At 40.9% G+C, this 26,241-nt stretch overlaps 1 protein-coding gene across 2 annotated transcripts in view; it reads left to right on the plus strand.

Annotated features, from left to right (window-relative positions):
- Nucleotides 1-25,320, plus strand: part of LOC109868987 (protein kinase C-binding protein 1) — a 37,725-nt gene extending 12,405 nt beyond the window's left edge. Inside the window, exons 5-21 of one of the 2 annotated variants that reach the window (XM_020458785.2) lie at nucleotides 1,333-1,554; nucleotides 2,049-2,162; nucleotides 2,279-2,371; nucleotides 6,817-6,904; nucleotides 6,995-7,050; nucleotides 7,152-7,229; nucleotides 7,473-7,588; nucleotides 7,752-8,230; nucleotides 8,373-8,501; nucleotides 10,264-10,413; nucleotides 10,753-11,280; nucleotides 11,438-11,905; nucleotides 12,036-12,196; nucleotides 12,359-12,439; nucleotides 12,539-12,617; nucleotides 13,680-13,919; nucleotides 23,699-25,320. In XM_020458785.2, the coding sequence (XP_020314374.1) occupies nucleotides 1,333-1,554; nucleotides 2,049-2,162; nucleotides 2,279-2,371; nucleotides 6,817-6,904; nucleotides 6,995-7,050; nucleotides 7,152-7,229; nucleotides 7,473-7,588; nucleotides 7,752-8,230; nucleotides 8,373-8,501; nucleotides 10,264-10,413; nucleotides 10,753-11,280; nucleotides 11,438-11,905; nucleotides 12,036-12,196; nucleotides 12,359-12,439; nucleotides 12,539-12,617; nucleotides 13,680-13,919; nucleotides 23,699-23,880 (3,264 nt within the window). In that variant the 3' untranslated portion in view covers nucleotides 23,881-25,320. The remainder of the gene's footprint in view (nucleotides 1-1,332; nucleotides 1,555-2,048; nucleotides 2,163-2,278; nucleotides 2,372-6,816; nucleotides 6,905-6,994; nucleotides 7,051-7,151; nucleotides 7,230-7,472; nucleotides 7,589-7,751; nucleotides 8,231-8,372; nucleotides 8,502-10,263; nucleotides 10,414-10,752; nucleotides 11,281-11,437; nucleotides 11,906-12,035; nucleotides 12,197-12,358; nucleotides 12,440-12,538; nucleotides 12,618-13,679; nucleotides 13,920-23,698) is intronic. The other variant, XM_020458788.2, reaches the window with a different exon arrangement.
- The last annotated feature ends 921 nt before the right edge of the window (nucleotides 25,321-26,241 follow it).

The raw sequence follows: 26,241 nt of genomic DNA on the forward strand, positions 1-26,241 counted from the left end.
TAACAAAGCCTACCATCAGTAACAGTGCCAGACGTGTCCCCTTGCTTCAACCAGTACATGTCCAGGTCCGTCTGAAGTTTGCTAGAGAGCATTTGGATGATCCAGAAGAAGATCGGGAGCATGTCATATGGTCAGATGAAACCACAATACAACTTTTTGGTAAAAACTCAACTCGTCGTGTTTGGAGGACAAAGAATGCTGAGTTGCATCCAAAGAACACCATACCTACTGTGAAGCATGGGGGTGGAAACATCTTGCTTTGGGGCTGTTTTTCTGCAAAGGGACCAGGACTACTGATCCATGTACAGGACAGAATGGATGGGGCCATGTATTGTGAGATTTTGAGTAAAAACCTCCTTCCATCAGCAAGGGCATTGAAGATGAAACGTGGCTGGGTCTTTCAGCATGACAATGATCCCAAACACACCGCCCGGGCAACGAAGGAGTGGCTTCGTAAGAAGCATTTCAAGGTCCTGGAGTGGCCTAGCCAGTCTCCAGATCTCAACCCCATAGAAAATCTTTGGAGGGAGTTGAAAGTCCGTGTTGCCCAGCAACAGCCCCAAAACATCACTGCTCTAGAGGAGATCTGCATGGAGGAATGGGCCAAAATACCAGAAACAGTGTGTGAAAACCTTGTGAAGACTTACAGAAAACGTTTGACCTCTGTTATATACCCTTTGTTGGCAATGACAAAGTATTGATATAAACTTTTGTTATTGACCAAATACTTATTTCCCACCATAATTTGCTAATAAATTCATTAAAAATCCTACGATGTGATTTTCTGGATTTTCTTTTCTAATTTTGTCTGTCATAGTTGAAGTGTACCTATGATGAAAATTACAGGCCTCTCTCATCTTTTTAAGTGGGAGAAGTTGCACAATTGGTGGCTGACAAAATACTTTTTTGCCCCACTGTAGATATGTGCTGACTAGTATTGTGTCTTGTTCACTGATTGGCTGATGTGGGTTGATGTGTGTTGTCAAGCATGATACCCAACACAAAACTGGTTATTGGTCCACCAGGGAAAGTCATCAATGAAATTGCACATTGCAAGTCTGACAACTTAAAAAGATGACAATAACACAAACTTCCGGTTTAGATCAAGAACAAAGACATTACTATCGTATAGGCCTACATTGATATTGACTAGACCAACTAAACTGTCTTGTGTTTGGTGCCTGCCTTATTTTGCCTTACATGTTGCTTATTACCCTGCCTTACTTGCCACTTTGTGATTATCTGTGTGTTTCTGTTGCACTGCACCTTTTGTGTTTTGTTTTCTGCGTGTGTTTTGAAACCCGCCCCCTGTTTCTCTTGCCTGCATTTCAGTCAGAACTAAGACATGGTCCCTTTTACTATGTGAAGCAGTCATCACTCACCACAGACCCTGTTGATGTTGTCCCGCAGGACAGCAGGAATGACTTCTACTGCTGGCTGTGCCACCGCGAGGGCCAGGTGCTCTGCTGTGAGCTCTGCCCGAGGGTGTACCACGCCAAGTGCCTCAAACTGCCAGCAGAGCCCGAGGGTGACTGGTTCTGTCCAGAGTGTGAGGTACTCACTCACGTGTGTGCCGTGCGTGTGGGTGTGTAGGTGTATATACGTGTGAAAGCGGTATGGGAGTGTTCCAGGCACATTCTCGCTTAACCACTAGCTTAATGTCCGCTTGCTCTTTGGGGTGTCAGGTGATGGGGTTGGAGGCATGCTTGGGGTCAATTCCAATTGGACTCTGCATTCCAGTAAAAAAATAAATAAACATAATATCCTATAATAATGGTACTACATGTGGTACTTCCTAATTATTGAATTTAAATGGAATGGACCCCAGGCCTGTTTAGATGGGGCTAACATAAAGTGGGCAGGATCTTTATCGTCCCTCTCTAGATGGATGTTGCCTCCTATGAGGACTAGTACCACAGTCTCCTATAGATTATGACATACTGTAGATGCATAGTTAATAGCCAGCCCAGCGACCTACTGTGAGTGGTTGTGTGTACCCAGCTACTATTTGTCAATGGTACATTGTCCTGACTTCGTCATTTTTCTAGAAAATCACAGTAGCAGAGTGCATAGAGACACAGAGCAAGGCCATGACTATGCTAACGATAGACCAGCTGTCCTACCTGCTGAAGTTTGCCCTCCAGAAGATGAAACAGCCGGGGGTAAGTTAGTGAAAGTCTCTCTCATGCCCTCTAGGTGCCCACTGTGGGCTAGAGATGGGTCTATCGCTTCTGTTGTTTATGAGAGTTGAACTAATACTTATTTCTTCTGTGGGCAGACTGAGCCCTTCTGGAAGCCTGTGGCTCTGGAGCAGCACCCTGACTATGCTGAGTACATATACCACCCAATGGACCTCGCAACACTAGAGAAGGTACCATTACATTCACATTTCAGTAATTTAGCAGACGTTTATCAATTCCCTACTTGGAGCCCTCTAATAACAAGGCAATGATGAGCTTTTTGAGTCTATAAATCGTGGTCTACAGATAATAACAGAGCCTTCAGAAAGTATTCACAAGCCTTCATTTTTTCCACATTTTGTTGTGTTGCCTGAATTTTAAATTGATTACGTTTAGATTTTGTCACTGGCCTACCCAAAATAACCCATAATGTCAAAGTGGAATTATGTTTTAAGAAATGTTTACTAATTAATAAAAAATGAAAAGCTAATATGTTTTGAGTAAGTTTTCCACCCATTTGTTATGGCAAGCCTAAATACACTGAACAAAAATATAAACGCAACCATTTCAGTTCATATCAATCAATTGAAATAAATAAGTTAGGCCCATATCTATGGGTTTCACATGACTGGGAATACAGATATGCATATGTTGGTCACAGATACCTAAAAAAAAGAATAGGTAGGAGCGTTGATCAGAAAACCAGTCCGTATCTGGTGTAACCACCATTTGCCTCATGCAGTGCATATAATTGATCTGGCTGTTGATTGTGGCCTGTGGAATGGCTGTGTGAAGTTGCTGGATATTGGCGGGAACTGGAACACGCTGTCGATCCAGAGCATCCCAAGCCTGCTCAATGGATGACATGTCTGGTGAGTATGCAGGCCATGGGACATTTTCAGCTTCCAGGAATTAAGCTTCCAGATCCTTGTGACATGGGACGGTGGATGAATAGCATGACAGTGGGCCTCAGGATCTCGTCACAGCATCTCGGTACATTCAAATTGCCATCTATAAAATGCAATTATGTTCATTGTCCGTAGCTTATGCCTGCCCATACCATAACCCCACCAGCACCATGGGGCACTCGCTGTCTGCCATCTGCCCGGTACAGTTGAAACCTGGATTCTTCCATGAAGAGCACACTTTTTTTCAGCGTGCCAGTGGCCATCGAAGGTGAGCTTTTGCCCACTGAAGTTGGTTACTACGTCAAACTGCAGTCAGGTCAAGACCCTGGTGAGGACGACAAGCAGATGAGCTTCCCTGAGACGGTTTCTGACAGTTTGTGTAGAGATTCTTTGGTTGTGCAAACCTACAGTTTCATCAGCTGTCCAGGTGGACGTACTGCCAAATTCTCTAAAACAACGTTGGAGGTGGCTTATGGTAGAGAAATTAACAGAATTATCTGCCAACCGCCCTGGTGGACATTCCTGCAGTCAGCATGCCAATTGCACACTCCCTCAAAACCTGAGAAATCTGTGGCATTGTGTTTGACAAGACTGCACATTTTAGAGTGGACTTTTATTATCCCCCAGCACAGGGTGCACCTGTGTAATGATCATGCTGTTTAATCATCTTTTTTTATATGCCACACCTGTCAGGTGGATGGATTAGCTTGACAAAGGAGAAATGCTCACTAACGGGGATGTAAACAGAGAAATAAGCTATTTGTGCATATTGAAAAGTTCTGGGATCTTTTATTTCAGCTCATGAAACATGGGACCAACACTTTACATGTTGCATTTATGTTTTTGTTCAGGATATGTTCAGGAGTAAAAATTGTAAACAAGTTGCATGGACTTACTCTGTGTGCAATAACAGTTTTTAACAAGATATTTTAATGACTATCTCATCTCTGTACCCCACACATACAATTATCTGTAAGGTCCCTCGGTCAAGCGGTGTATTTCACAACACAGATTCAACCACAAAGACCAGGGAGGTTTTCCAATGCCTTGCAAGGAAGGGCACCACCGATTTGGTAGATGGGTAAAAATAAAGCAGATCGAATATCTCTTTGAGCATGGTGAAGTTATTAATTACACTTTGGATGGCATATCAATACACCCAGTCACTACAAAGATACCAGAGTCCTTCCTAACTCAGTTGCTGGAGAGGAAGGAAACTGCTCAGAGATTTCACCATGAGACCAATGGTGATTTTAAAACGGTTACGGTATGGCTGGGTGATATGGCCTGAAACAAAAAAAAAACTATATCTACATTTAAAAAGATATTTTCTCTAAATAAGCTTTGTTGTACAATTAAAGGTCAAATACATTGCATTTAAAACAGTCAAAAATAAGCTAATGAATTCAGAGCTTGTGAAATTATACCTAGACTGAATATATGCCTTCCACAACTATAAATCAAATCAAATTGTATTGGTCACATACACGTTTTAGCAGATTGTTATTGCAGGTGTACCGAAATGCTTGTGTTTTTAGCTCCGACAGTGCAGTAATATCTAACAAGTAATGTCTAACAATTTCACAACAAAAATTGTTGTGAAAGACGCACTAATAGTTTAATTACTTTATCAAAATAGTTGAACCTACTGTTTTTCTTATGATCACTGATCTGGCTTTCAGGTGTGTCTATAAAATGTATTTTTTGTTACATTTAACCAGAACCATGCATAATGCACATTCACTAACAATGTAGCAGGTATTATAGTCAATTAACACCAATCTCATAAATAATCTCTCAAGCACAAGCCCAAGTGAGAAGTCAGCTAATATTTATATTTTAAGTTTAGCCAACTTGGATCAAAGATATAATTTCACAAGCTCTGAATTCAACTAACAAGGCAAAATAGTTGAATTGTTATGAACACACCCTTCTGTCCATCTCCAACTGTTTGAACAGCATGCTAGTCTGTCCAATTTGTTCAGATGCTGAAATCAAGTGGCTTACCTTATTTCTCAGAATGAGTTGCCAATTCCTTATATAATTGTTTTATGCTTATTGCAGATTTATAAAACAGTCATCCAAATAGCTAGTATAACAATATTTGACAAAAATGCTGCTAGCGATACGTGGTACCATAATGCGGGCGAGACAAACTGAGCATACTTTTTCTACAATGAATGTTCATTGGTACATCTGTTTTAGTAGTGTTGGCTCTTGCTTGAAATGTGAGGAGTTGACACAAACAGGGTATGGTTCAAAAGATGAACTTCTCTATTACAGTAAAATAATGTCTCAATATGTTTCAGTGTCCATATGACCGATTCTGTTGGATCGAAACTCAAATGCAAATGGCGAGTTAAAACCGTTTTGTCAGAGAGGTAGAAGTGATCTCTCATCTTTGTTGTTATGGTAGGGGGAGTGGCTTGGGAGAAAGAGACGAACCGAGAGGTCACTCTTGCCAAAATCTGTCAAAATAAGCCCAAAGTGTTTCTAACACAAAGCCAAATATACACTGGAGTTGCTTAGAAAGACAACATTGAATGTTCTTGATTGGCCTAGTTACAGTTTTTTTTATTTGATTTATTTCACCTTTATTTAACCAGGTAGGCTAGTTGAGAACAAGTTCTCATTTTTACAACTGCGACCTGGCCAAGATAAAGCATAGCAGTGTGAACAGACAACAACAACAGAGTTACACATGGAGTAAACAATAAACAAGTCAATAACACAGAAAAAAAAGAGTCTATATACATTGTGTGCAAAAGGCATGAGGAGGTAGGTGAATAACTACAATTTTGCAGATTAACACTGGAGTGATAAATGATCAGATGGTCATGTGCAGGTAGCGATACTGGTGTGCAAAAGAGCAGAAAAGTAAATAAATAAAAACAGTATGGGGATGACGTAGGTAAATTGGGTGGGCTATTTACCGATGGACTATGTACAGCTGCAGCGATGGGTTAGCTGCTCAGATAGCATATTTTTTTACTTAAATCGGCTTGAAAATCTATGGCAAGACTTAAATTGTTGTTTAGAAATGAACAACAACAACTTTGACAAGAGTTTGAATAATCTTAAAAATGTCTAAAAACATGTTTTCACTTTGTCATTATGAGGTATTGTGTGTAGATTTTAATTAACATAGCGTTGTTTAAATATTCCCCATGTAATGTTAATGGGGCGCTAACATAGCTGCCATAGAATTTTGTCATATAAATGCATCATTATGCAGAAACATTAAAGTGTCAATCAGCAGTTAAAACAATAAAGCTTACTCACCACCATTGTTTTGGTAAAAAGCAGGGGGGATGGGGCTGGAGAAATGTAACCACTTTCAAATTCAAAGACAGAGCTATGGCTACAAGGACTGACCATCCATGATATCAAAATGATAGTTTTAACCATGTTTTTTGGCTATATAGTGTTTGTTTACATTTACTTTGTTTACAAATATTGGTGTAAACAAGTTTATATTTTGGGTTCTGATGGGGAACGACAGTTGAACTTAGCTCATGATCCATTTATAAATGATGTTCTTCAAGAATCAATAGGTACATAATAGTATTAAGTCCAAAAATGGATGTAGCAATTGCTGATCGCCACTTTTAATGGCCCAACCATTGAGATCCTATTAAATTATTCTAAATCCTAGTTCAATGGGCCCAACTCTCTAAATACATGGCTCTGGTGTAATCAAATCATATTTTTCTCTGCTATATTGGTAGAATATGAAAAAGAAAATGTATGGCTGCACAGAATCCTTTTTGGCTGACATGAAATGGATCTTACACAACTGCATCATCTACAATGGAGGTAGGTCAAAAACACATGTTTAAGACAGTTTCCTCACTTGCAACATGCTTTGGAAATAAAACTTGGCTCTTACAAACATGTTTGTTCCAGGAAATCACAAACTAACAGCAACAGCAAAGGTTGTTGTGAAGATCTGTGAACATGAAGTGAGTATCATTTTTACATGATGACTGAAATGCCATTCAGTTGTGTGTTTTGTTTTCTCCTTGCTAAATGTATTTCAGTAATGTGGAAAATGCTGTTTCAGGTGAATGAAATTGAGGTCTGTCCGGAGTGCTACCTGTCCTCGTGCCAAAAGAGGGACAACTGGTTTTGCGAGCCATGTGTAAGACAAATGTTTCCTCATCTTCTTTAGCATTTTATGGATATAAATGTAAATGTTTGTCCTGTGACTTAAGGTCACAATTCGGTTTGTCCTGAAGACAAATGTAGATTAGCCTAAATGTAATGTTTAAAATCTCAAAAATACTCTTTACCACACAGGTAAAGTCTTTGTGAATCCTATTCCTCTGTTTGTGTTTATGTTGTTTTATCTAACCGTGACCCCCGGTCTGTCCCCCCCTCTCAGGGTCACCCACACCCCCTGGTATGGGCAAAGTTGAAGGGCTTCCCCTTCTGGCCAGCCAAAGCACTACGGGAGAAGGATGGACAGGTGGACGCACGCTTCTTCGGACAGCATGACCGGTGAGCCTTGCTATTTAATGAAAGTGGCGGATGGAAGGGACTTTTCATAGTAATTACTGAAGTACTGTTTGCATTCGTATGGTATTGGACTCCTCTGAAGGTAATCATAGGTCTCTCTGCTTATCCTACTCCTAACTTGTCTCCCTGTGTTTTTTCTCTGCAGGGCGTGGGTTCCCATTAACAATTGCTACCTCATTTCCAAGGAGATTCCCTTCTCTGTGAAGAAGACCAAGAGCATCTTCAACAGTGCCATGCAGGAGATGGAGGTCTATGTGGAGAACATCCGCAAGAAGTTTGGGGTGTTCAACTACGCCCCCTTCCGCACCCCCTATACGCCCAACAACCAGCTTCAGATGCTGCTGGACCCAGCCAACCCCGAGGCAGGGACCGTGAAGACGGAGAAACCTGACAAGATGCGCTTCAACTTCGACATGACCGCATCTCCCAAGATGCTCTTGGGCAAGAGCTCTCTGTCGAGCGGGATGGGACGGAGGATCTCTCTCACGGACATGCCTCGCTCTCCCATGAGCACCAACTCGTCTGTACACACAGGATCTGACGTGGAGCAGGATGGGATGGAGAGAGGGCCTAGGAACCCCCCATTCCACTACAGCGCTGGGGAGGATTCTATGGACTATACCGGTAATTAACATGCTCCTGAATCATACAACTATATAGCGCATCATATAACTAACTAACACCGTATAGTCACATTCAAAACACAGGTTAGGATCAAGACTCAAACCATTTGTGGAGGTTAAAGTGTTATGCGTTATTGCCTCAGCATCCCCTGCCTCAGTGAAGATGGGCTATGCAGGCAGCATGACGGGCAGCCCCAAGCCCTTCTCCCCTGGTCTGATACCCAAACAGGAGAGGGCCCCAGGCACAGGCAGCATCCTCAATCTCAACCTGGGTGAGTCCCATCTAACTCCACCCCCTTATGTAGCACCTTGTCTTGTGCAGTCTGTTTGGTTTAGGGCAGGGTTGGGTAAACTACGGCCCGGTGGGAGGTTTGAGTATAGATTTTTAACATTTTATTTTGGGTTATAATTAGTAAATTATTATTTGGAGTAAAAATAAATAAATAATAAAAAACACACTCCGCACCTGAATGTCTAAAACTATATAGTATGTACAAATTATTATATATTTTCAAATTACTGCCCATTTTCTGGCCCGCAAATTGATTTTTACATTTAAAAAAAAAATCCCGATGTGGCCCTTGAGCCAAAATGTTTTCCCACCCCTGGGTTAGGGGTTATGTTTTGGTTTTGGTTGAGTTTTAGTGTCAGGGTTCATAAGGTCATGAAAAGTCATGGAATTTTTAAATGATGTTTTCCAGGCCTGGAATGTTTTAGGAAAATGATCAAATCCAAAAAGTTTTTGAAAAGTCATGGAAATTAATGAAATAATTTCTGTTAATGTAAATCATTTAGGCACAGTTTTTTAAAACATATTTTACATAAAATAAACATATCAGACCTGGATCGGAATATTACACTTCAGTGCATATGTGTGTGTGCGCAAGCGTCACCTGCATGTGTGTGAGTGTGCCTTGCTCAAGGAGAGAGACAGTCGGACATTACATTCCCTCTATGATTGCAGCAGTAGGTAGGCCTAGCCTATAAAATATGATAGAGAACAGACTAATTGGGTAGCCAATTCAAAACATATATTGTAGCCTGGCCAGTTAACTAGAGAGAGAAGTGTTTAGTTGTTATTAGTTATGTCCCAGAAAACTTTCCACCTACACTTGCGAATAAGGCCATAAAAAGTGTCATACAGATTATTCATTTAAATTATTATTTTTGACGAAACTAACAATTAACTTTGTCATTGTATTAGTTGGGATTCTTTTTAATCTCGATGAATCGAGTCATGTTAATCAAAATAATAATGTGTAAATTGTGATCAGTAGTTTTATGAACTGGTTTTGTAGATACTTCCAGTTGATTTGGGCATCCGATGTATGAGACATTGCAAGTCAATAGATACTAATCAGCCTGCAACGTAAACACTTCTAAGCTAGCTAAGAGAAACATGACTAAACTAGAAAAGGTGAATTTCCTGAAGAAAATTTGTGGGCTTGTTTCAGCTGAATAAAAATATTAGTAACCGACCATACAGTTAGCCATTTGATCTTTGGTATATTGAATGAGCACATTATTGTATAAAGGTATAAAACATATTTGGTTGCAATGTTTTACATCAAGGGTGGTCAACCATCCTCCAGGAGAACTACTGGGTGTGCAGGCTTTTGTTCCAGTCCCCCTCTAACAAAACACATTTTAGAAATGAGCTGCTCAACCGGGCCTTGATAAATGAACATTTATGTGTATGATCCAGTACCTCTCCAGACTGAGGGAAAGGGGGATATCTAGTCAGTTGCACAACTTAATGCATTCAACCGAAAATCTGTCTTCCGCATTTAACCCAACACCTTGGATTGACCCCATGTGTATTATGCCTAATAGGTATTCTACTTGGTGGGGGGGGGGGTTAAGTGCCTTGCACAACAACATGGGTACATGGGATCAGAGAGCAGCTTCCCAGTGTCGGTACTACATTTATGTACATAGAGATGCCACAAATTGTTGGTCATGGAAATTTGGTTAAAAGTAATGAATTTCGATCTGTCAAAATGTTTATGAAACCTATAGTGTTGTTTGTCACAGATCGTGTGAAGGCTGAGATGGACCTGAAGGAGCTCAGTGAGACAGTACAGCATCAACAACAACAACAGGGGTCATCACTCCTCCTCACCACCCCCAAGAGACCCATGAGGAGCCTGGACAAGACCATCGAGAGCTGCAAGGCCCAACTAGGTACACACATACACTCACACACTTTCACACACCATTCATGAATTGTGTCTAGAGCAGGGATTGGCAACTCTAGTCCACGGGGCCGGAGTGGTGTCACCCTTTTCCCCATCCCTAGCAAACACAGCTGATTTAAACTAATTGCATTCTAAGCTGAAGATCTTAATTATTGGAGTCAGATGTGTTAGCTGGGGCAAAAGTGTGACACCAATCAGGTCCCAGAGGACTGGAGTTGCACATCCCTAGTCTAGAGGAACAAATTTGAAGACTTATAAATGATACGCTCATGTTCATCATGTATTAATTCTATGATTTATATGTTGTTTCTTTATCCCTGTGCAGGCATTGATGAGATCTCTGAGGACGTATATAAGGGCGTGGAACACAGTGACTCTGAGGATTCTGAAAAGTCAGACTCCAGCAACAGCGAGTACCTTAGCGATGAGGATCACAGACCGAAGAGCGCCGCCCATGACAACAAGGACAAAGCAGAGAGGGAGTCTAGAAAGAGGCCCAAGGCAAGCACACCGGTAGAGGACAAGGGGGCAGTCACAGGGACCAGGGATAAAAAAAACTCTGAAGCCCTGCTCAAAGACAGACATGGCAGCAATGGTCCAGAGAGAGATTCCCGGGAGAAGCCCATGACTCCCCAGACTCAGCCCCCCACAGACAGGCCCAAGGCCCTAGAGGTGGGTAGGGCAGGCGCACCCCGGACCCTTGCTGGCCCAGACCAGGACTCCGACTCAGAGAGGGAGCTGGTGATTGACCTGGGGGATGAGCAGGGGGGCAGAGACCGTAAGAGAGCCAGGAGGGAGCCAGGGGCTGTAGCCCCTAAGCCTACGAAGGAGCCCCCTGGCACCAAGCTGGAAGGTGAGGGCTCATTTCAAGTCTTGTTTATTTTGTTTTGTGTACTCTAGTTGCTTCGTATGATAATTTTTTGAGAGACTGAGGTCTAAAGGCTCATCAGATGGGAGGAAAATACAGTTTCTGTCTTTATTTAATCAATGTTTTTTTTCTCTCTGACCAGGTAAAGTCCCCACCGTAGGGACCCCCCCTCTAGCCTCCGCCACCTTGTCCAACCCCAAAGACCCCAGTCAGCCCCTCATCAACCCCACACTCAACCTGTCCTCTAGCCAGCCCAACACGGCCTTCACCACCACCCCCCCTGCAGCTCCCACCCTAGCCACCACCCTCTCCTCCACAGCTGCCTCAGCCCAGTCGGCAGCGAAGAAACAGCGCCCCCTGCTGCCCAAAGAGACAGCTCAGGCAGTGCAGAGGGCAGTGGTGTGGAACCCCGCCAACAAGTTCCAGACATCCTCCCAGAAGTGGCCCATGCAGCAGGAGGAGCAGCCGGCTGGGCCAAACCAGACACAGGTTCCTGTTCCTGTCCAGGCTCCGACGCAGGCACAGACACGCAGCCCACAGCAGGTCCAGTCACAGCAGCAGTTGCAAGCATCCTCCAGTACACGTTATCAGACCAGACAGGCAGCAAAAGGTACATAGAAACCCAGTCCACTAAACACAACTCCCCAACATCTGTAAACGCATACACAATTATCTCATATTAGTTCATATGAGCTGTATTGTAGTTTTCTTTCATTCTTCTTTTCTTCTGTGGTTTGCAGCCGTGCAGCCTAAAGATGGTCCCCAGACCTCAACCTCATCAGTTACCTTGGTCACCTCTGGTGCCTCCTCCACCTCTTCCTCCTCTTACCTGGCAGGAGACTTCCAGATCCCCACAGCTTCAGCAGATGTGGCAGCTGACATCGCAAAGTACACCAGCAAAGTGAGTTAGCCTGATGCTATATGTCTAAACAGAATAAATAGATGGAAACTTTACAGGGGAAAGTTTATTGATTCACAGATTATATTTGTGTTATATTGATATGGAAAGTTACCTGACTGTGATCAATCTGTGAATTGTTATAATCTCACCTGATCTCTTCAGATGATGGACACGATTAAAGGGACGATGACAGAAATCTACAACGACCTTTCCAAAAGCACTTCAGGAAACACAATCGCAGAGGTGAGTGCTGCTGAAGAGACTTTTGGTTGAGTCTGTAACATAAGTAAACTTCTCTCCTGTCTCACTGCATTGTGATAACTGTTGAATATTTTTGCCCAGATCCGGCGGCTAAGAATAGAGATAGAGAAGCTTCAGTGGCTACATCAGCAAGAGCTGTCGGAGATGAAACACAATCTTGGTTTGTTATACTTGCCCTTTCCTCAAAAATATAATCATCTTTTAGGTTGGTATCAATGTGAGTGTACAAAATAATAAGAACACCTTCCTACTATTGAGTTGCACCCCCCCTTTGCCACCAGAACAGCCTCAATTCGTCAGGGCTTGGACTCTACAAGGTGTCTAAAGCGTTCCACAAAGATGCTGGCACATGTTGATGCCATTGCAAATTAGCTGATGGCCTTTGTGTGGTGGACCATTCTTGATACATACAGGAAACTGTTGAACGTGAAAGACCCAGCAGCGTTGCAGTTCTTTACACAAACCGGTGCGCCTGGCACCTACCACCATACCCCATTCAAAGGCACTTAAATATTTTGTCTTGCCCATTCACCCTCTGAATGGCACACATTCACAATCCATGTCTCAATTATCTCAATGCTTAAAAACCCTCCCCTTCATCTATACTGATTTGAAGTGGATTTAATAAGTGACATCAATAAGGGATCATAGCTTTCACCTAGATTCATCTGGTCAGTCTATGTCATGGAAAGAGGGATCCCTAGTCAGTTGTCCAACTCAAATGTATCTTCTGCATTTAACCCAACACCTCTGAATCATAGAGGTGCGGGGGGCTGCCATAATCGACATCCACGTCTTCGGTGCCCGGGGAACAGTGGGTTAACTGCCTTTCTCAGGGGCAGAACGACAGATTTTTACCTTGTCAGCTTGGGGATTCGATCTAGGAACCTTCCGCTTACTGGCCCAAGGCTCTAACCACTAACCACCTGCCATTCCTAATGTTTCGTACATGTATGTTTGTCTTTGTCAGCCAATTCATGTGTATGAGATTGACTAATGTGTTATCTTATCTATGTGTTTCTAACATTTTAATAATGCAAGTGTGTGCATTATAGCTGTGTTTCTAATATACTCATTCAATGCATGTGTTGTAGGAAGTTTATAAAACACATGCATAGTACACATTTTTATCCATGTGTTACATTCATATTCATTCATTATATTTGATATCAAGTGAATTCTATTCATAGATTTTCTAAATGTGTCATGTCATGTCCTGTAGAGCTGACTATGGCAGAGATGAGGCAGAGTCTGGAGCAGGAGAGGGAGCGTCTGGTGGCGGAGGTGAAGAAGCAGCTGGAGGTGGAGAAACTGCAGGCAGTGGATGAGACCAAGAAGAAGCAGTGGTGTGCGAACTGCAGGAAGGAGGCCATCTTCTACTGCTGCTGGAACACCAGCTACTGTGACTACCCCTGCCAGCAAGCCCACTGGCCAGAACACATGAAGTCCTGCACACAGTCAGGTAAAATAATAATTGAGTTATTACACACACAAAATATGTAATTTGCACCAAAAATGTCCTATGCTCCAACATTTCTGAAAAACCCCACTCCAGGGGTTTCTTCTTCTTATAAAGGGGCTTAGTTGATCTCTCCAAAGAGCTGAGAATTCTTTTTGCAGTTTTAAAGCTAATTTCCTGCAGTTCTACATATGTTGGCATGGAGCTGAGAAGAAATTGTGCAGTTTTCAAGCTAGTTTCTTGCAATTCTATGCATTTTTACATGGATAATGCAGTGTTATTTTGCTCAAACATGATAACTAAATGAATACTAAACTCAGCAAAAAAAGAAACGTCCTCTCACTGTCAACTGCGTTTATTTTCAGCAAACTTAACATACAGTGGGGTAAAAAAGTATTTAGTCAGCCACCAATTGTGCAAGTTCTCCCACTTAAAAAGAGGAGAGAGCCCTGTAATTTTCATCATAGGTACACTTCAACTATGACAGACAAAATGAGGAAAAAAATCCAGAAAATCACATTGTAGGATTTTTAATGAATTTATTTGCAAATTATGGTGGAAAATAAGTATTTGGGTCAATAACAAAAGTTTATATCAATACTTTGTTATATACCCTTTGTTGGCAATGACAGAGGTCAAACGTTTTCTGTAAGTCTTCACAAGGTTTTCACACACTGTTGCTGGTATTTTGGCTCATTCCTCCATGCAGATCTCCTTTAGAGCAATGATGTTTTGGGGCTGTTGCTGGGCAACACAGACTTTCAACTCCCTCCAAAGATTTTCTATGGGGTTGAGATCTGGAGACTGGCTAGGCCACTCCAGGACCTTGAAATGCTTCTTACGAAGCCACTCCTTGGCTGGGCGGTGTGTTTGGGATCATTGTCATGCTGAAAGACCCAGCCACGTTTCATCTTCAATGCCCTTGCTGATGGAAGGTTTTCACTCAAAATCTCACGATACATGACCCCATTCATTCTTTCCTTTACACGGATCAGTCGTCCTGGTCCCTTTGCAGAAAAACAGCCCCAAAGCATGATGTTTCCACCCCCATGCTTCACAGTAGGTATGGTGTTCTTTGGATGCAACTCAGCATTCTTTGTCCTCCAAACACGATGAGTTGAGTTTTTACCAAAAAGTTGTATTTTGGTTTCATCTGACCATATGACATGCTCTCAATCTTCTTCTGGATCATCCAAATGCTCTCTAGCAAACTTCAGACGGGCCTGGACATGTACTGGCTTAAGCAGGGGGACACGTCTGGCACTGCATTTTGACCCCACGGGGTGAGATCTTGCGTGGAGTCCCAGATCGAGGGAGATTATCAGTGGTCTTGTATGTCTTCCATTTCCTAATAATTGCTCCCACAATTGATTTCTTCAAATCAAGCTGCTTACCTATTGCAGATTCAGTCTTCCCAGCCTGGTGCAGGTCTACAATTTTGTTTCTGGTGTCCTTTGACAGCTCTTTGGTCTTGGCCATAGTGGAGTTTGGGAGTGTGACTGTTTGAGGTTGTGGACAGGTGTCTTTTATACTGATAATAAGTTCAAACTGGTGTCATTAATACAGGTAACGAGTGGAGGACAGAGGAGCCTCTAACCTTTTGTGACTAGGGGGCAGTATTTTCATTTTTGGAAAAATAACGTACCCAAAATAAACAGGATATTTTGTTAGGACAAGATGCTAGAATATGAATATAATTGACAGCTTAGGATAGAAAACACTCTAAAGTTTCCAAAACTGTAAAAATATTGTCTGTGAGTATAACAGAACTGATATTGCAGGCGAAAGCCTGAGAAAAATCCAATCCGGAAGTGCCTCGTGTTTTGAAAGCTCTGCGTTCCAATGCGTCCCTATTGAGCAGTGAATGGGCTATCAACCTGATTACTTTTTCTACGTATTCCCCAAGGTGTCTACAGCATTGTGACGTAGTTTTACGCATTTATGTTGAAGAATACCCGTAAGCGGCTACATTGTGTAAGTGGTCACCTGATGACTCTCAGAGTGACTCTCGCGTAAAATAAAGAGGTAGCCATTATTCCAATCGGACCTACTGAAAAACCAATTGTCCCGGTGGATATATTATCGAATAGATATTTGAAAAACACCTTGAGGATTGATTATAAACAACGTTTGCCATGTTTCTGTCGATTTATTATGGAGCTAATTTTGAATATTTTTCGGCGTTTTCGTGACCGTAATTTCCGGTCTATTTCTTAGCAAAACGTGGAGAACAAACGGAGCTATTTCGCCTACAAAATATTTTTTGAAAAAATGAACATTGGCCATTTAACTGGGAGTCTCGTGAGTGAAAACATCCGAAGCTCATCAAAGGTAAACGATTTAATTTGATTGCTTTTCTGATTTCCGTGACCAAGTTACCTGCTGCTAGCTGGACAAAATGCTATGCTAGGCTATCGATAAACTTATAAGCATATTTTAAAAATCTGAGATGACAGGGTGATTAACAAAAGGCTAATCTGTTTCTCAATATATTTCACTTGTGATTTTCATGAATAGGAATATTTTATAGGAATATTTATGTCCGTTGTGTTATGCTAATTAGTGTCAGTCGATGATTACACTCCCGCATGCGGGATGGGGAGTCACTAGAGGTCTTAAAGAAGAAGGTCTGTGAAAGCCAGAAATCTTGCTTGTTTGTAGGTGACCAAATACTTATTTTCCACCATAAGTTGCAAATAAATTCATTAAAAGTCCTACAATGTGATTTTCTCGATTTTTTTTTTTTTTCCCCCTCATTTTGTCTGTCATAGTTGAAGTGTACCTATGATGAAAATTACAGGCCTCTCTCATCTTTTTAAGTGGGAGAACTTGCACAATTGGTGGCTGACTAAATACTTTTTTGCCCCACTGTATGTAAGTAAATATTTGCATTAACATAAGATTCAACAACTGAGATTTAAACTGAACAAGTTCCACAGACATGTGACTAACAGAAATTGAATAATGTGTCCCTGAACAAAGGTGGGAGGGGTCAAAATCAAAAGTAACAGTCAGTATCTGGTGTGGCCACCAGCTGCATTAACTTATTGGTGACATTGGTTTGGTTTTCCTCCTGTATTGAACACAGATCATCCCGTCTTCAATTATTTACGTTAAAAAATACCTCAAGTTGTATTACAAAAGTAATTTGAAATGTTTTGGCAAAGTTTACAAGTAAATGTTGAGATATTTTGTAGTCACGTTGCGCAGGTTGGAACCGGATCAAACGCGCCAAATAAATGGACATTTTGGATATATATCGACGGAATTAATCGAACAAAAGGATCATGTTTATGGGACATATTGGATTGCCAACAAAAGAAGCTCGTCAAAGGTAAGGCATGAATTATATTTTTATTTCTGCGTTCTGTGTCGCGCCTGCAGGGTTGTGTCATGACGTTGCCCTCTTTGGGTACATCAAGCACCATCCCCCGCTCTCTGCTCCTACAACCAGACTGCTGTGGTCAGAGAGAGGTCATAAATTCCTGAGGAGAGGATCTCCTCATGGCCACACAGTATAACGACAGAGTGAACTTAGTGATAGAGAACAAAGGAATGTCTTCCACCTCACAGAACTTGAGGTCCGAACAACATTTATGTTCCGTGTAAGGTATAAAAGATCGGTGAAGGATCCAGCTATGAACTGGTCCGTTTGTTACATTTTGGTGAGGCTCATGGGAGACGATGCGGCCACATTACCATAACGCTGTTTATATAATAGCCTCATATATGAGGTTCACATCTAATTGTTGTATAAGATGATTGAGTGAGGATAATACTGTTTGTAAAATTGTGTAATGTGATGTTGGACTGTTTAATGAAGGAAACTCCCAATTCCCTTTTGAGTTGAACTAAATCAGAGAACCACCCAGTTAGGGTTAGGCATCCTGGGACAGCCCCTTTTCTGCAATTCCGAATAAAACCCCAACTTTAAGAAGTTCTCAGTAGACCATGTTTTCCTCCATTACGAAAGGACAAAGGTTGTAGACCATTGCTGAATCTTTTAACCATGCCACGTGGTTAAACTCTTAGACTATCGATACCGACAGAATAAGAACAAGTCTTTGATATTAAATACTAGTCTGCAGCTAGGAATTCGGTATCATTGAACGCGAAGAACGACAACCGCCGAAACATCCATTCTACAACAACATGAATGAATGTCGCTCTGAACTATACCCTCTAACCACGACAGAGAATAGAGAACACGAAAACTCTCCAACAGAAACTAACTTTTCAACACTTTTCAACACACTGAGCGTAAATATATATATATTGATTGCAATTGTTCCCGAATGAGTGAGCATTTCAATTGTTATAATTATTAACTCTGTAGTGACTTCTCAGTCGACCCCAACTTACCTTTTGTGTAACAAGCCGCCATGCCAGTTTAGCCCACTAGGGCACATTCCCCTATCATTTCTTGTAACCATATTTACTTTGTTTGTTTGTGTGTGCACCTCTGTGATTGTTTAGTTAGTTAATAAATAAATGATTTAAGACAATTGATGTATGGATGACTCGTGGTGAAGACTGCGTTCGTGCAGATAACCAACCATTTGCGACGTTTGGAATGAGCCTAACGTGAGGCAAAATAAATAATTCATTAATCAGAAGACTATTGACCAGATATGAAAATATCTGAAAGGTTATATTAGGAAATTATAATTTTGTAATCTGAATATTTACCTTGGTGCCCCGACTTCCTAGTTAATTACAGTTACATGATTAATCAGTTTGATCGCGTAATACTAATTACAGAGGATCTTTGATAAAAACTAAGTCTTCAATTTAATGATTTTAAAGACACGACAGTTGAAATACGCTCTCTTTGTTCACGGAGGTGCTATCGTCAGATAATAGCATTGTTTGCTTTTGCCGAAAAGCCTTTTTGAAATATGACATGTTGGCTGGATTCACAACAAGTGTAGCTTTAATTTGCTATCTTGCATGTGTGATTTAATGAAAGTTAGATTTTTATAGTAATTTATTTGAATTTGGCTCTGCATTTTCCCTGGCTTTTGGCCAGGTGGGACGCTAGCGTCCCATATATCCAGGAGAGGTTAAGTACTGTAGTGCATCTCCTCCTCATATTTGCCAGTTCTTGCTGTGAGATGTTACCCCCACTCTTCCACCAAGGTACCTGCAAGTTCCCAGACATTTCTGGGGGAAATGGCCCTAGCCCTCAACCTTCGATCCAACAGGTCCTAGACGTGCTCAATGGGATTGAGATCCGGACTCTTCGCTGGCCGTGGCAGAACACTGACATTCCTGTCTTGCAGGAAATCACGCACAGAACGAGCAGTATGACTGGTGGCATTGTCATGCTGGAGAGTCATGTCAGGATGAGCCTGCAGGAAGAGTACCATATGAGAGAGAAGGATGTCTTCCCTGCAACCCACAGCGTTGAGATTGCCTGCAATGACAACAAGCTCAGTCCGATGATGCTGTTACAAACCGCCCCAGACCATGACGGACCCTCCACCTCCAAATCGATCCCGCTCCAGAGTACAGGCCTCTGTGTAATGCTCATTCCTTCGACGATAAACGCGAATCCGACCACCACACCTGGTGATGCCAGTCCTGTCTGGTCCAGCACAGGCCTACAAGCCCTCAGTCCAGCCTCTCTCAGCACTGATGGAGGGATTGTGCGTTCCTGGTGTAACTCGGTCAGTTGTTGTTGCCATCCTGTACCTGTCCTGCAGGTGTGATGTTCAGATGTAACGATCCCTGTAGCGCTGTTTTAGGCGTCTCATAGTACGGACATTGCAATTTATTGCCCAGGCCACATCTGCAGTCCTCATGCCTCCTTGCAGCATGCCTCAGGCACATTCACGCAGATGAGCAGGGACCCTGGACATCTTTCTTTTGGTGTTTTTCAGAGACAGTAGAACGGCCTCTTTAGTGTTTATGGTTCATTGAACAAGCATGTGAAACAGTGTTTAAACCTTTTACAATGAAGATCTGTGAAGTTATTTGGATTTTTACGAATTGTCTTTGAAAGACAGGGTCCTAAAAAAGGGACGTTTCTTTTTTTGCTGAATTTATTAAATTCATTGTTTTGGGAATTTAATTCTGCCTGACTGTCTAGTTTTTATTTAGGTGATTGTCAGTCGAGAAAGATGCACGATATATCAGTTAACATATTGTAATTGGACGATATTAGCTAAAAATAGCAACATCAGTATCGGCCGATGTTTAGTTTAACGGCCGATTTGCAAAACCGATGTCAAAGCTGACGTGCATACCTATATAATGAAGGTACATGATGTAATGATGCCACGTAAAAATGTTGCGCTATACGTGCAACACCACATTCCTAAACAAGCTCACAATGTCTGCTGTGTGGATCAAGCAGTCATTTGAAAGAGTAATAACATTTCAGCAATACAACTCAAAGGCGAAATCCATTAAAGCCAAGATAATGAAATTCATTGCCCTTGTCAATCAACTGTTTTCTGTCGTGGGTGATGTTGGCTTTTGCCTACTGGTTGAGCACCGGTTAACACTACCAAGTGTGCTATTTTTCAGATGTTGCCCTGCCGAAGTTACACAGTAATCGTGTCACTGCTATTAGCTTCACGACACCCAAACGGAGTTCCATAGTATGTATATTTGTGTGTCAAAAATATACAGTAGCACTGTCAAAGCTGTACAACAAAGTCAGCAAACACCGGCCATGAACGATGTGTTTACAATACCGCGTTGGTAATAAAGCATAGTTCGACCTCAACTTCTGGGGTAGCTAGCTTTAGCTTGGTACCTAGCTAGCACCAATACAACCAGCCTGAAAACAATGACCAGTAGAAACTGCAGTCATTTTCATTATTCTTAGCAATGATTTAGGAATCCTTGTGAGTAAGTATTTGCTGGGTTGTCACTTGTTGTTTGCCTATTGAAATTTAACTTCAGTTCATGAAAATAAATAGCTAGCCAGCTACTGAACCCTGGTGCCCAAAGCTAACGTTATAAGCAGCCAGCTAGCTTAATCTGGCTAGAGAGGCTCGACCGGACCGGGTGGTGTGTTGTGAAGCTAGCCACAATAAGGATTAGGCACAATAGTGGAATTTGCGGTTTGCCTTCAAAATAGAGGTATGTCATTGACAGTGAAGCAAATAAATACAAATAGTAGAAATATGCCTTTTATTTTGAATTCTAACTGCGAAGTCCACTATTGTGGCTAATCCTTATTGTGACTAGCTTCACATAGATGGGTCCGACCACCATTAATCAAATATGAACTGTCTTATAAATTAGGGTAATTTTAGATGATGACACCGAACTATAGCTACTGAAACAGATTGTCGTTTTGCTATGTTTTTGGGGAAGAACATTTTTCGTATTCATTTTTAATTTTTTAAATATTTTTTAAATATTTTTTATTAACAACAAATCAATACATAAAGCACATGAGAGAACACAAGCATACATAGATTACAAACAATGGACAATCGCGCTAGGGGGTACAATATCACATTACAATTACACAAGGGCCTTAAGGGACATGCATATACTTACAATTCTAACAGCTTTTTTGTTAGTAGAGCATTTAACCGTCTTAAAATACAGTTCAATTTATTTTTGTAGGGTACGAAAGTGTGGTTTTCTGTTTGTAAATTTACATTTGTGTATATGAAATTTGGCCAAAAGAATAATGAATTTAATTACATAAAAATGATTCCGCTTATTTCTATTGTATGTAAAGAATCCAAATAGTACATCTCTCCACAATAGTGTAAAATCTTCATAAATGTGTTCAATTATAAACCTACTGATGTCTTGCCACAGTTTTCTTACATGCATACAATGCCAAAAAAGATGCACAACTGTTTCTGGGTGGTCATTACAAAAGGAGCAATTTGAGTTGATGTTTTCCTTAAACTTCTTCATATAGTGGTTGGCAGGATAATATTTATGAATAATTTTTAAGGAAACTTCCTTAATTTTGTTAACAAGTAGGTATGTGTGTGGCAACATCCAAACTTTTTTCCAACAGATATTATCAATAAATCCATTCCAATAAGGCATGACATAAGGTATAGATACAACATCCTGCTGAAACAAGGATCGTATCGCTCTGTTGTTGAATGGACCAAAAGAGAAACAAATCTTTCCTACTGATGAGTCAACAGGGTCAATAGAAGGTAGGCTCTGAGGGTCAGGTCTTGACATGTTCCTGAATAACATAGCAACACCTGAGGGAATGGCATCTAAAACAATTGCAAAATCTTTAGGTGTTACAGGGACCTTGTAAAGTGATAAGAATTCTTTATAATTGAGTAAAAGACCCTCTGCATTTACCAGTTGGCTCACCAATAGGATATTATTTCTGAACCAATATTCTAAAAACAGAGAGGTATTTTTATACAATATATCCCGATTATTCCATATATAATATCTGTGTGGAGAAAAATTGTGTTTATAAATTAAGGACCATGACAAGAAAACCTGCCGATGAAAAGCAGAAAGTTTCACTGGAACTTTGTCAATATTATAATTGCAAAACAACATGAAGTTAAGGCCACCAAAAGTAGAGAAGACATGATGAGGAATAAAATTCCAGATAGAAGTGGGTCTTCTTAGGAATTGTTTTATCCAATTGATCGTGAAAGTATTATTTAAAGTAGTAAAATTGAGAAAATTCAGTCCACCATTCTCATAAGTGTTCATTACAACAGTTTTCCTAATGTAATGGGTACGGTTTCTCCAAAGAAAGTTGAAAAGCATCTGGTCTATCTCCTTGCTTATTTTACGGTCAAGATATAAAGATAGAGCACCATATGTTAGTCTAGATTTTTCGTATTCATAAGCTTTTTTTTAATGACCAACATGCATCATAGCATACGTATTGATGAATCCTTGTGACATATGAAATATGAGTCAGTGTAATCAATGTGTAATAACTACGTAAAAAATGCATTAAATTATTATGTGACGTGCAGTCATATTCAGGTCCTGTTTGGTCAATAAACTTATTTGACACATCAAATAGTGTTAAATAGTGTATTTGTTTTGACACGCAAAGACCCAAACGGTGTTTCATATAAATCCTGGTTGAGAATGAAACGACTGAACAAATGAACAACTTAACAACACAGCAAGTAAGTGAAAAAAAAGAGGTTTTGATGATGTTTTACTGGTAATGGGGACATACGTAAATGCCAACAAAATAACTTTTTGGTCAGTGTGTGTGTGTGCAACCTTTATTTAACTAGGCAAGTCAGTTAATTTAAGAACAAATTATTATTTACAATGACGTCCTACCCCGGCCAAACCCGGACGACGCTGGGCCAATTGTGTGCCGCCCTATGGGACTCCCAATCACGGCCGGATGTCATACAGCCTGGATTCTAACCAGGGACTGTAGTGACGCCTCTTGCACTGAGATGCAGTGCCTTAGATCGCTGCATCCATGTGTGTGTTTTTAAGTATTTAACTGTACTAGAATGCTTTAAAGGCCGCTAAAAATGTTATCGCTATCGTTTTTTTTGGCAAGGAAAATATTGGATATCGGTATTGGCCAAAAATGTTATATCGGTGCATCACTAATTGTTAGTTCTCAAAGATGATTATAGTCACAAATATATAGATTCATTTTTTTTTATTTTAAAAAATATATACAATTTTGGACTTACGTGACCCGAATAAACTCATGCGGCCCACCCAAGGATTACAATGGCAGAAAAGTCCCTGCTCTCGCACAAAAAAAACCATACACCATGTCTTTCTCTGTATTTTATTATCTAAACTTGTATCATGTCCTCCTCCCTCTGTTCTGACAGCAACAGCTTCTCAACAGGAACCAGAGGTGGAGTCAACCTCTGACCCCTCAGCCAAACCACCAGGTCCCTCTTCCAGCGACCAGCCCCCCTCTGGTACAGCATCTGCCCCCACAGACAAAGGCTCCTCTCCTACCTGCAGCATGGACAAGTGCAAGGACAGGGCCTCTGTTACTGTGCCCTAACCACTACACTGCACTCACACATTTTTACTCTACAATCCTACATTCTGTTAAATGTATGGACCTGTCGGAAAGGGACTAGAGGATATGTACAATAGACCAAATCTCTCTGCGACCAACTAATCTGGGAATGTCGACGGAATCTCAGTATGACCACAGAGGCAATTAAACCACCAAACACCCTCAACCTCTCCTAGTCAGGCTCAGGGCTTTTAAATGCCATGGACACTCTTTGCATGAAGGCCTGCTCCTCTGTGATTAAGCTGACTTGTCCCGTCTCGATTTGTTCAATGTCTGCTTTGTGATCTGATATTTCAAGCCATCTTTCATCCTCCTCAAAGTCTGTGCCCTAGACTGAAGGAGTTACTTACCTTGTCCTTGTGACTGTATTTCATCTGGATGTAATACATTTTCATTACCTCTCTCCTCCTTTCATCCCCATTTGATGTCCCTCTTACCACCTACCTTAACGATATAGGTATCTACAGGAGAGCCCATCAAAAGATCAGACATCAAAGTTTTCTGTATTCTGACAGCACTCTTAAAGGAAAACTCCACCCAAAAACTATCTTTTGGTATTTGTTTCATTAGCCCATGGTTTATATAGTCCCAAAATGAATTGCATGTCAGCAATCAAGTTTAAGATATGTAAATGTTAAAATACAGAAATACAGCCAGTATGATGCTGCATATTGCATCATTTGGGTGGAATTTTCCTTTAGACAATCTTAAACTGTGATGCTGCTCTTTAAAATATACCCCAAGTCTTTATGGTTATTTGCCAACGGAAGTGAAACGGCACATTATTGTGCCAGCCATTTTTGGGACACCCAATAGATTTAAAATATAAATTCTACATTGTCAATACAGTTTAAAATATTTCATAATTTAGTAAATTGTCATGAAGTTATCAATCTCTCCCCCTGTGTGTGCATTATCGGTTCATACTCATATTATATAGTAACTCAGTGTTTACATAGAATTTAACCAACTGTGATGTATAAAAAAAAATAAAAAAATGGCTAAAACTGTACAATGTTTTTGTAAGAAGACACATGGACAATATTTATAGTGCTTACAACAAGCATATGAGGTTCTCTTTTTTATAGCACTGTTTGTGAATGTTCCAAATGTCTTGAAACAGCTCGACTCTGGAAAACAGTTGTATTTGAAAATGCATTATAAGACTTCCTATGAATGTCACTAGGACCCTCTGTTCAGACTCTGTCAGATCTATTTCTCGCATCTACCTTCGTTGTTGTGGTTACTTCGAACTATGATAAAGCGTGTTGGAGGGTAAAGGAAACTACAAAAGTTATTATTATACTGAGCATGTTTATTTGTCCCCTTTTTTGTCTCACGTGCTCTTGTTTACATATTGTACATACAGTAAATGGATTGTTAATGTCTTAAAGAAAACAATTAAAACAGGTCTGACCAACCTGTCTTGTGAAAGTGCTTTCTTGGAATAAGTGGGCTTTATTGCCACCTGCTGTCCTACTGGTAACAATGTTTAATGGTTTAGCTAAGTAGCATTTGTTGGTGTGCTCAAATTTAAAACTAGGCTATACAGCGTTTGTTTTCAATTTTATTGTTTACAAACATTGGAGTAAAACAAGCTTATATTTTGGGTTCTGATGGTGGTACGACAATTGAATTTAGCTCATGAGGCATTTATAAGTTATTTTGATGTGTGTGTGTGTGTGTACAGTGGGGCAAAAAAAGTATTTAGTCAGCCACCAATTGTGCAAGTTCTCCCACTTAAAAAGATGAGAGGCCTGTAATTTTCATCATAGGTACACTTCAACTATGACAGAATTAATTTGCAAAATATGGTGGAAAATAAGTATTTGGTCACCTACAAATAAGCAAGATTTCTGGCTCTCACAGACCTGTAACTTCTTCTTTAAGAGGCTCCTCTGTCCACTCGTTACCTGTATTAATGGCACCTGTTTGAACTTGTTATCAGTATGAAAGACACCTGTCCACAACCTCAAACAGTCACACTCCAAACTCCACTATGGCCAAGACCAAAGAGCTGTCAAAGGACACCAGAAACAAAATTGTAGACCTGCACCAGGCTGGGAAGACTGAATCTGCAATAGGTAAGCAGCTTGGTTTGAAGAAATCAACTGTGGGAGCAATTATTAGGAAATGGAAGACATACAAGACCACTGATAATCTCCCTCGATCTGGGGCTCCACGCAAGATCTCACCCCCGTCGGGTCAAAATGATCACAAGAACGGTGAGCAAAAATCCCAGAACCACACGGGGGGAACTAGTGAATGACCTGCAGAGAGCTGGGACCAAAGTAACAAAGCCTACCATCAGTAACACACTACTCCGCCAGGGACTTAAATCCT

This window comes from Oncorhynchus kisutch, linkage group LG24, assembly GCF_002021735.2.
Source record: "Oncorhynchus kisutch isolate 150728-3 linkage group LG24, Okis_V2, whole genome shotgun sequence".
NCBI classification, from domain to species: domain Eukaryota; kingdom Metazoa; phylum Chordata; class Actinopteri; order Salmoniformes; family Salmonidae; genus Oncorhynchus; species Oncorhynchus kisutch.